The 12,048-nt window shown below is 34.4% G+C and overlaps 2 protein-coding genes across 2 annotated transcripts; both read right to left on the bottom strand.

Moving 5' to 3' along the window:
• Positions 1–1,214: 1,214 nt before the first annotated feature.
• On the bottom strand, positions 1,215–3,558 carry LOC149933904 (uncharacterized). Its single transcript, XM_090153240.1, has 2 exons — positions 3,499–3,558; positions 1,215–2,171 (listed from the first exon to the last, which is right to left on the bottom strand). Exon 2 carries the CDS (start codon positions 2,140–2,142, stop codon positions 1,480–1,482), a length of 663 nt encoding a protein of 220 aa, XP_090009366.1. The 5' UTR covers positions 2,143–2,171; positions 3,499–3,558; the 3' UTR covers positions 1,215–1,479.
• Positions 3,559–8,134: 4,576 nt separating this feature from the next.
• On the bottom strand, positions 8,135–9,586 carry LOC149933903 (zinc finger MYM-type protein 1-like). The gene has a single exon (XM_090153347.1). It carries the CDS (start codon positions 9,584–9,586, stop codon positions 8,135–8,137), a length of 1,452 nt encoding a protein of 483 aa, XP_090009473.1.
• Positions 9,587–12,048: the final 2,462 nt, after the last annotated feature.

Raw genomic sequence — 12,048 nt, 5'->3', positions numbered from 1 at the left:
TGAAGTTGGAAAGATTCTTTATTATAAGTTGAAAGGGTTTTGAATTGGCACTGCGATACATTTAATACTAATAATAATCAGCTAGGCTAATACCCAAGGCACCACTATAGGCCTAAGTACATGTAATAATATTAATAATAGTAATAATATACTATCTGCAATATCCGGTTTCTCGTGTTTTACCATATCGAATGAAAAAATGTTAAGAAGATAATCACTATTAACAGCTCCGTAAGGCTAGGAGGATTAAAGGGGACTTGTGGAGTGGAAATCGGGGTGCAGCATGAATTTCCACAGTGTTAGTTGCACGGTTAATAATTTCAAGCCATTTTTTGGTTACAGTTAAATGTTTCTTATTCCTACCAGGTTTAGGAACTGGGTAAAAAATTATATTCATTTAATCACTACAGCAATTATCAAAGCAGCAGTATTTCCTCATTAAATAACTCCCATAAAAATACATTCTACTTAAACTGTTTAAACACTCATATTGAATTTTTTTCCACAATTTAAATCCGTTCGAAGTTTTTTCGCGACTAAAATCCGTTACTGCCTGAGTTTAGAACAACTAGCAGATAAAATTCCAAAAAAATAGTTGCTCTGGCTGTCATGGGATGGCGCTATAAATCGTGTGTCCCAAGGTTTAAGTCGCCTTAGAGAGATCGAGGAGCCTGTATTGGCGGAGTACAATTTTCTATCCCAGGATGAGAAATCTTCACCTTCCTAGCGTAAGGTACATAATAACAATAAGATTGAAAATTTAGAATATTTACCGCCGTTATATTATCTGGGGTTTTTCCGCAATCAAGGTTTAGTTTAGTACAGAGCCGTCAGTTGGGTTGCGAGTCCAAGTCGGTGGTGTGACAGATTGTCAGTGTCGAAAAAAAATCAGTAAATAAATTACCATTAAAGTTATGTAAATTATGATATCAATTCACCAGTATTACCTGATTCAGACATGCTTACTGACTTAATTTATTTATATAACTTAGAGCCGTGAGCTTCCAGCCTTTCGTTTACCCAATTATTTCTACCAGTAGCTTGGGCAACCCGCTTTATTACCACACATCCCAGTTCCATTTTGTAGTATTCATTAAATGTTTTACCAATAATCTAAATCATATTTTGTGACGTGAATTTAAATATAATTTGTCGTTTATTAATTTATCAGGTTTAAAATTTTTAATGTGAATAACATCAAAATTAGGGTTCACTTCAAAATAATACGTATCCTCAAAGTATTATAATCAACTCTATTAACAAAAACAAGCTGGTTTAGGAAAATAAATGTGCATCTTAACATTTTAATATGTTTTACAAAACATTGGACAAGAGTATTCAAGTCTCTGGCTTATTAAAAAACAAACGTACATGGATAATGCAATTGAAATGACCGTTTAATAAAACAATAAATATTTATCAGGAATTAAAACAATCAATGCTCTTTATAAATGTTCATCATTGAAGTATGACATCAACTTATGTTGTGAGTTCTCCCAATGAAAATGGATCATCATCGCCTTCCCTTGTTTGGGACAATGAGACATTTTTCATCATGCTCGTGATCGTGTGGTATTCTTCCCACTTCCGGTTGGCCAAGCTCTCTTCCTCCATGGCCACGTCCAAGGGAATTTGGTTTTTCGCATTTCTAGCCGCGACATCAGCTCCGTGTTGCAGTAAAACATTAACCACTTCTTTGTTGCCTCGTTTACAAGCCCAATGCAAGGCGGTTTTTCCTCCTCTGCCGACGTCATTGACCTTGGCGCCATGAGCCAGTAGAGAAGACACGATGTTAGCGTTTCCGTTAATGGCGACGTGGTGCAAGGGAGAATCTTCGCCGTCTTGTCTCTTGAAATTAGGATCAGCTCCGTAGTCCATCAAAAGACGGACCAGGTCCAGGTGTCCCTTGTATGATGCCACTCGGAGAGCGGAAGATCCGCCGTTGGACAGGACATTAGGATTAGCACCGTGTTCCAGAAGGGTTCGGCAGATGTCGTAATAAGAGTAACGAGTTGCCCGATATAGGGCAGTTTTTCCGAAGACATCTCGCGTATTGGCGTCTGTTCCCGATTCCAGCAATTGAACCACCTTCTCGTGATCACCGGCCTCAGCGGCCAACACTAAGTCGTCAGTAGCATTCATCGTTGGCTATTCAATGGCACAATAAACGTCTGAAATAATTTAATATATATTACACCCTGAACCACAGTCAAGGTTTAATAATTATTTAAAATTTGCTCTACCAGTCGTTTGTTCGGAGATCTTAAAATTACCTGTTCCAAGGTTGTGATTGCATTGTTTTTATCCCAAAAGTTATTTCTCGTTTTAAAATCGTAACACCAAATTTTTTTTCTTAAATGACCTAATTTTTTAGTATTAAGTATTACGGGTCGCCTGATAAGTGAAGTATATTTTGATGTTCATGAAATCGTTTTTGTCAAATAACAAGAGAATAAAATGGAAACGTTTAACATTATTTTTAGCATTAAATTATTTAAGGTATAGTGCGATTAAAAAAACCTGGACAAATGAGAGTTATCGAAAACGTAACCTCAACTACACTTTCGCTACAGTTCACTTTTTATATCGAAATATGAAATTAAGAATAATCTTGGTTTTACTAAACCTTTTTTTTTTGTTCTAAGGATTATGGTATTAATGTGAGCTGCACGCTTTAAAAGTGTTCATTTTTTCATTCTTATGAGATATATCAATAGAAACCTATTACATTTAATTTATCATGTCATTGTAAAAATTCCATAAAATTATAGAATAAAATTTAAATATTACGCAACGGATACTTCATGGTTTTACAATTTTAATTGTATGGTTAAAATATACTTTAACACGCTAGCTTTCGGGTCGGAACCCCTCTTCAGGCGTACAGTTTACAAACGATTTACAACAGCGTCTACGTATAGTAAAACTAGTTAAAAATACATTTAAATATTTTTCATTCTTTGAAAATAAATTGCCTTATTTGAAATTTTGTATGATATTATTCTACGAATAAAGTCACCTAAGGTTGAAAGGCTTCTTTAAATTATATTTCATTATAATATAAACGTTTGGTTTTAATTATTGAAAAATGGAGAACAACAAGTTGTGAATTCAAAAATTGGGGCGGAAATGGAGTAAAATTTAAAAAAATGGTAGCGCATCAGTAAAAGATTACAAACATTTCTCATTGAAAACACATTGAATACATTAACTTATGAAAATAATAATACATTTATAAATTAGGAACCAGAAATAAAAAAAAATATTAAAATATTCACAAACCGAAATGATTTGGTATTTTAAGCTATAAATTTAAAAATAATAATTTTTTGTTAAAATTTTTTTCAACACCCATTTTATATTGGAATAAAAAACCTCATTGAAATCCTTGTTATTTTAATTAGTCTAGTTAAATCTTTTTTATTAGTAGTTATATTTAAATATTATTTTCTACCTATCGTTTAACGGGTCTATCATGATGAATTGAAAAAGACTTACTCGGAATAAAGCTATAGAAATGCAGTGCTGACAAAATCTGGTTGAATGGATTATACTCACTGTAAAATATATTAAATTTGTCCCTTCATTTATACTGTTGAACGTTTTATCTCGAATTTTCCATTTCAAAACAATAGATGGAAGATATTGCGCTAGATACAGATCGCCGTTCCACGTGTACATACGACTCTCTCGCTCTTTTCCTACCTCACTTCTCCCCTCCCCGGGGCTGACGTCACTGGCGAGCTGAGATTGCTTAACTGGGAGACGGTAAGCGCAGCCTAATCTCAGCAGCTCTTTCCTCCACTGATGCAATGGCGAATAAGGATTATATTCCTATTCGAATTCCATCAATCAATATTATGAAATTGACATAAATGTGTTGTTTGTTTATATATTTAACATGTCTTTAAAGGAATATTTCGCAAATTTTCTGGAAGTGAGGGTGGTATCGTTCCTAATTATGCCTTAGTTCAGGGCATGATCCGAGGGGTAGATAATTTTGTTACAGAATCTCTTAATAATCGACTTTTAAATAAAATATAATAATAACTTAACCATTTTAATCTTTATACAGCGAAAGCTACAGATTTTGTTGTAATCAAATTTAATCATGGATAGTATGAAATATAAAAACTAGAAATTGATAACTGGTAACAATATACCACAGAAAAAGTTTAATTTAAGTCTTTGTATAAAATTAAACAGAAAAAATTGTGCCTTAAATGTCACCTGAAAGCAACAACCACGTAACTTTAATTTCTAGGTTTTTTTCCTTTAAAGAATACTTTAATTTCTTATTTGAAATTTGACACTTGTTGGGTTATGTTCACATGTTTTTGAAATGAATAAAAAGGATTGCCCTTCACAGTGGAGACTTTGCTCCAAACTTACCGATAGTCAAATTAACTTGATACCCTTTAACAGAATGTCTGTGAAATTTGCGACGCAAATAATGAGCAACACCGAGGCAGAAGCAATGATTACATTAGTTGGAGAAGAAGCCTTAGAAACTGTGAAGTTCGTAAAAATATTCAACAGATTTTTTGACATGCTCAACACAGGAAACATTTCCCATGGGATAATTTCACGAAAAAGCGATACGATGCCCTAAATGGACGTAATGATTGGAGATTTGATGTAAGTTATATTAACAAATATATATATCAGAGTTCATACAAATCTGAAAATCAGGGAATTAAATCATTGCCTATAAAATCAGGGGGAATTCAAAATATTTAAATTTAAATCATTTTCCTTAAATGTGTAATTAATGTAGTTCATTGCAATAAATGTCATTAATTTTTAGCAGGCTTTGAGGGTCTTTCTAATATATTTTTTCTTCATTTTAGATTTTTCCCTATATTTCCATCACTTTATAGATCATTTCACTTGTCTTGACCTATTTTTTCTTGAAAATATCCATAACTAGATTGTTTCGCTTTCTTTTTTCTTCCAAAAGTGGTTGCTCATAAATTGGAGCTACCAATTAATTTGTGGTTGTAAAAAAAAGTCGAAGCATTTTTCAATCTGAATTACGAGGCCACCTCTACTAACCCGCTCAGTCCATTCTCCAGCTTAACTTTTAGTATTCAGCATGCAATTTTCAATTAGCGAGGGCTCATTGTAAATCCTGTCATAAGTTTGTGATAAGATGTTTGTCATCTAAGCTCAAGTTTTTAAAATCTTTAACCAATTTAAACGAACTAATTATTTCTGCCTTAAAATCATTATTTTATCTTAATTTATGAGACTTGATTAGATATGCATCCTTCTCCCTAATATTTTCTTTGTTTAAACTCGTTAGTATTTTAAACATACCATCAGTTACTTTTATGTCAGCAGGGTTATTGACTAGGTTATGTATAACAACTAAAGTTTTACCTCACACCGTCCCCGGTTATCGGGGGCCGAGACCAGCGGGGAACCTATCAACCAGGTGGCGAATATCTCGTGACTGGACACTACGCGGAAAGCTATCCGAGCTATGGGTCTCCTTAGCGGTCACGTTTTCTTCTACCCACGACACTTTTTTAGTCGGTGGAAGGTTGTTAGGCCTCATATACTTGTATAAATTGGACGAGTTTTAACCAACCGGGTACCCATCATTTCCTTGTTTATTTGGCGGCTATTGCTCTGATCTCTCTAAAAATCAACGTATTATTTTACACTTTCATAACGGATATACAAATAATAAGACTTCCTCTGAATTATTGATATATTCGATTTAGTGGTTTATTCAGTTATTTATTATTTTGAAAGCCACAAACGCGCACGCAGATCGTTTCTGCATGGTTATATAATTTTCGTGGCAAAGAAAACAATGACTAGGAAATCAGTTTGTGGTAAATTGCTCATAAGCGAAAAATTATTCAATCTGGACAGTTACATGCATGCGCGATGTTAATTTTTAATAAGCTTCAATTTAGAAAATGAGCGTTCTCCAGTGCAATTCGCTACTATCAAAGATAAGAAGATTCGCAAAGCCATTTCAATGTTAGGAAATGTCGAATCCAAACTGTCGTTCTTAATCTTTGAATAAATGCTAGACATGGACACTGGAGCAGTAGAAGTATCTTTATCTTCTGTAACGTAATGTTTGAAATGGTGGCACTCCGATATTAGCTCAACTTCGACCAGATCCTTATAGTAGTTTGAGCAAAGATTTCTACATTTCCGCGAAATTTATCCCGAATTAATTTCGTTAAGTTTCACAAAGAAGCCAAACCAATTATTAATATCTTTGTATGCCTTGCCTCGTGTTGTTAATCATTCTATTAATGAGTCAATTATAGGCAGGTATGTTACTACTTTAAACTTTTGGCTTCCACAAAGAACTGTGTCACTTGCACCTCCTTCAAAGCGAGTTAAACGACGACTTCTTCGCTTTACACGTGTATTGCTGTCACTGTATCGAGGCCTTCTAACGTTGAGAAAGACTATTCTTGTAATTTTGTTAATCGAAATTGTTCCTCTATGTTTCTGATGGATATAAATCAAATTGAACTACTCTCGATTCTTAACAATCTGAAATAGGACTCGGCTCCGGGCTTTGATAATATATCCCCAAAGATAATTAAAAAAATTGCGCAGGAAATACTTTTACGACTATTGTTTCTAATTAACTTGTCTTTTAAAAATGGTTGCTACCCTACTATTCTAAAAAACGCAATTATTATACCGGTATATAAAAAAGGTGACTACGCGGAGCCGTCCAACTATAGATCGATTTCTTTATTGTCCATCTTTGCTAAAATAATGGATACATGTTTTTATATACGACTAAATTATTTTGTTAAAAAATACAAGCTAATTTCTAAAAAGCAATACGGATTTAGGGAGAATTGTGGAGTAGACTTTGCGCTTGGTAAGGTGTATGGAGAAATCCTAGACGCGATTGATAATGGGAATTACGTTATGGCAGTGTTTATTGATCTAAAAAAAGCCTTTGACTACATCAACTACAATCTACCTTTATATAAACTAAACCTAATGGGACTTCGTGGTGTTGTCCTATCCTGGATAGAGAGTTATATTAGTGATAGAACGACCCAAACTAAGGTTTATGATGATATTTCCGCAAAAAACGCTATGACCTGTGGGTTACATCAAGGCTCAATTCTTTCTCCACTATTATTCAATCTTTTTATAAACGATCTTGCAAATCTTGATCTTGATGATAATTTAACCCTTTACGCAGACGATAAATTGTATTTGGATTCCGATTTAATTCTTGATAGACTGTACGAAAAACAAATGCTAAAATGTCCAAAATTAAAGATTGGTTTAATGGTAATATGTTAGAGATAAATAAGGAGAAAACTGTATATATGGTCATCACTGCTCGTAGTATACCTAGGGATAATAACTTACTTAACATTGTAGTTGACGGAATAAATTTAATCAAAGTGTCGGAAGCAAAATATTTGGGTCTTTGGATAGATGAACATCTAAAATGGTCTACTCATATAGATTCTGTTGTTAAAAAAGTTACTTATGGTATTTATCTGTTGCGTCGCAATCGCGAAATTTTTAATGTAACCATTGCTCGCCAACTATACTTTTCCTTTTTTTACTCTCAGTTAAGTTACTGTATCTTTATTTGGGGTCATACCTCTTTACATAACTTAAAACGACTAAATGTTCTGCAAAAAAGAGCGGTGCGAATTATTGATAATGCTTGTTATTTGGCCCATACTAAACCAATTTTCTTGAAACTTAACTTACTTACGGTTGAAGAAATATGTACATATAACGAGCTTGTTTTCATCTACAAATCTCTAACCAATCCAACATTTAATGTATTTCAACCCAATCCTGCCCCTAACTATGAACTTCGCAATCAAAGATATCTATTAACTGATAAACCACGTACAAAGTTAAAATTAAATTCTATATTCTATAGTAGTGTAACCAAATTTAATTCTTTGGGTATCTCTGAGTTACCCTCTCTGTATACTTTTAAAAAAATAGTCCGCAATTATGTTCAAATAAATCCAGTAGAACTAAAGGTTAATATTCAATCCAGACTATAATGAAATGAAAAAGGAAAAAAAATAAATGAACAAATGTTTATTATCTAAGTCAGTCTATGACTTAGCCCTATCCTTTTTTTTGGTGAAACCAAGTATATTGCTCAAAATAAAAAAAAATTATTATTATTATTACTGTAGTCCGCCTCGGAAGCTCTCGACTTTGCCTGCTTTTCATATTCCTCGAATTTTTTTCTTAGATCTTGAACATAAGACTTTAAAGACTTGATGAGATTTACCACAACAGACACGTTTATGTCTACTTTCTGTACAGTTTTGCTTGTTTCATTAAACCGGTGAATGATGTCAATTTTTTTGCTAAGTGATTGAGCATCGTGTCTCGTATCTTTTGATTGATTATCAAGAGCATCTTGAATTTTTTGATACCCTTCACACAGTGCCCTGGTTGCATCAGCGTGAGCTGACCATCGTGTGTCACTTAATCGCTTAACGACCTTCTGGTTTGGTCCTAAAGAAGAAACCAATATGTTCCAGCGATGAGTAGACAGTGCAAAGAATACGTACAAACGTTGTACAAAGTCAAAATGCGAGACAACTTGCCAGCAGCACTCAACAGCTTTAACACCAACAAGATTCAAAGAATGTCCTGCACAAGGAACGTAGACAGCAAACTCGTTAACCTCTTTAAGCCTGGCTTGCAAACCAGAATATCGACCTGCCATATTTGAAGCGTTATCGTATGACTGGCCACGACAGTCTAATAAGGAAATTTCTTTCTGTTTCAAGAAATTTACCACGACGTCTGCTAAATACTCATCACCATGCCCTAGTATAGGTATAAATTCCAAAAACCGCTCCACAGGTGCACTATCCTTTACATATCGAACCAAAAAACTGAATTGATCTACATGAAATATATCTGGTGTAGAATCCACAGAGATTGAGTAATATTTTGCTTCGCGCGGTTCAGAAATTATTACGGACAATACTTTCTCCCCCATTATATTAATAAATTCTTTACAAATATTGGCTGATAGATACGAAGGTGTTCCTTTTCCTGCATTTCCATATTTCTTCATGTGCTCTTCAAGGAATGGATTGAACTGGCTTAGTAGCTTCAAGGTTCCTAAATAATTACCATTTTGAAGCGATCCAATATTTTGGTTGTCTCCTCTGAATGCTAGACCCATTGAAGCCAAAAATTTCACCACAGCAACAATTCTTTTTAAAACTTCCTGCCTATAAAGTTGTTCCTGGTGGATTTGTTTCACCAATCCAGAATCGATTCGACCAGATTCTTTTTGTAGGTTGCAGTTTGTTAAAATGCTTTTTCGATGCCCAGTAGCATTTTCGTGCTCAGAAATTCGAGTAGATGAGTGCTTCCAGTCATGAAAACCAGTTGAGCTGAACGATGACTGTGTTTCTTGATTAGAAAATAATCGGCACACAAAACAAAAGACTGATCCTATTGATGGTGAGTACAGTAGCCACTCACGGTTAACAAATTCTCCGTTACGAAGCTCCCGTTTAAACGCCGCTTTTGTTAAACCCCTTTTAATCATTTGGATGTGAGGCCCTGGGCACGTGCCTCTCATGCCCACGCCTTAAGACGGCTCTGGTTCAGGCATGTTAGCGATTCAATTTGAATTTTTTTTGCGAGTTTGCCAAGTTTCGAATATATAATGATATATTTATTTCGTTCTCGTCTATTATAGACTACTTGAAAATTCAATCTCTTTCTTACGTGATTCACGAAACAAATCATATTAATTCTCTATTAGAAGACACAATTGCAGGCTCTAAAGCCTTTTCAATAGAAAACGACGCACGACACCATTGTAGAAAGAACTCTTATCATTCGGATGTAGTGGCCCTGGGAAAACATACGCATAAAGTGGTCGAAATTGTCCATATCAGTAAAGCGGAAGAGAGACATTCGCAAAAGCATGACGCTTATGTAACGCAAAAACTGTATGAATCGTCCCAAGAGAAATAAATTAAGGTTATCGACCACGCCCACGACCGAAACACTACGGTTAATAAAATAATTCGAAATTTAAATGGTCCGACTAACACCAATGATCGTTGGCACGGTGTCAAGGCTTTCGCCAAAGGGTTGACCGCAAATTGCGACGAAACCAAAAAATCTAAATTTGTGATTTGGCATCCGCAGCTTACTGATAAGGTAACGGCTATAAGAAATCACATGTTTTGGGCGATTGAAAATTGCGGAAGTAACGCTCAAAAATTTTAAGATTTGCTAATGAACTGCGTCGAATATTACACCGAAAATCACAGATCGTGTTTCGTGGAATCTTCCTGTAGGAAGGATAACTATATAAGAGCGGAAGATATGCTCAAAAACTATATACGGTCAGGACACGTTTTACGTTGAGAGTTTTAATAATTATTGTCTAATTTACCTTGATAAAAGAATCTACTACCTAAGGACCATGTACGTGGTACGCCAAACTTTGGCTGTACTCGATTGGAACGAGCACGTAGACAGGGATTTTACGTCAACTTGGACATAAAAATCCGCAAATTACGCTAATCGGCAAAGTGGAAAAAGGAAATATGTAGCAAAAACTAACAAGTATGGCAAATTGAAATATTGATGAAACGAAGAAATTTTTATTTTTCAGTTTCGTAAAGGATATTTGGCGACATATGAAAAGGTCAAATCTTGTTTTAGCGCAGTCAGCAGATAAGATGGTTGAAGGGTAGAACCCGTGGGTGGTCCACCTAGTTAGTTTATTGTAATTTTGTTTTTCAGTCGTATATGTTTATCTATTGTGTGTTTAGCGTACTTAGTTTTCAAACGTAATAGTTCATTTATGAAGATAATTTCGAGTTGTATACATCGTGCACTTAGATTTATGTTGGTCTGGTTTTTAACTGGGTCGTCATTACTTCGTATTTTTTTTAAACGTTTTCTCGACCGATTAAGATGTTTAATGCAGTTTATCAATTGGGTTTGTTTGCTTTTATTTATAAAGAGCCCTAAATATTTCATCTACGGTCATTTATTGTACGTTGTAAGCCGTATATTGCTAACGGTAACGTGTTTTTCGTTTTTCCTTTCACATATTTTTTCAACTTAATTATTATTCATTTATTCTTAATTTCTAAGTATTTGGATTAACTTGTTCCTTGGTTGAGTATTCTTTTATATTTTTCTATTGGTTATTTTGGTTTTTGTTTAGTACGTCTAACTCACTGTTCTAACTACTTAATTTATAATATTCTAAATAAATTAAACTCGGTTGTTTCGTCTCAATTATTTTAATTATAATTAAACTTTTATACCAGGCGGGATTGAACCGGGATTACGTTTTTAGTAATTAACTCTGATTTGCGGAGATATATCTTTAAGGGTCATCTCGAGAAATTAATACCACTAGGGACAATTCTTCCGAGGAGAGGTAAATTTTGGCTTGCCAATTTGTTCTTTTTGCACAATCCAATTCTTGTAAAACACTGGCTCCAGAATTAAGAAAAGAGTCGGACAAAATGTCTTCTTATTTTAAGTTACCACGAAGATGAACAGCACATACAAAATCTCGACTATGTATTAATTGTTAAGTTAAATCCGTTCTTCCAGATGCCACTATCCATTTTTATTAATCATGGTTTTTGGAAATGGTAAATATATTATTTTACAATTACAGTATCCACGATAGCAACATTTTTTTAATTAACCATGGTAAAGACTAACCCGTGCAGCACAAATGAATTGTTTCAGAGTCGGGCCGACGTCGACGATTTATTAAAAATCTGTGGTCGGCCTGTACTAATTTGAGTCGAAATGTCCTACCCAAAAAAGGGTCAGCCTACCTTTAACGTTTGACTGTATGCCAACTTTAAAAAGTAAAGGGCACCTACTATAAACATCGTTCCACCGTCCCAAAAAAAGACCACCGTTAGACTGTATGCCAACTTTAAAAAGTAAAGGGTACCTACTCTAATACATCGTCGGGCCGTCTCTTACACATCTAGCTACAAACAATAACCAAATTAGACAGTTAACACTTCCATTACATTTTATTGGAGACTT

Source organism: Leiobunum rupestre, chromosome 7 (genome assembly GCF_980474605.1).
Source record: "Leiobunum rupestre chromosome 7, qqLeiRupe1.1.hap1, whole genome shotgun sequence".
NCBI lineage: Eukaryota > Metazoa > Arthropoda > Arachnida > Opiliones > Sclerosomatidae > Leiobunum > Leiobunum rupestre.
The sequence above is the reverse complement of the archived record's forward strand: the minus strand, read 5'-3'. Positions and strand labels throughout refer to the sequence as shown.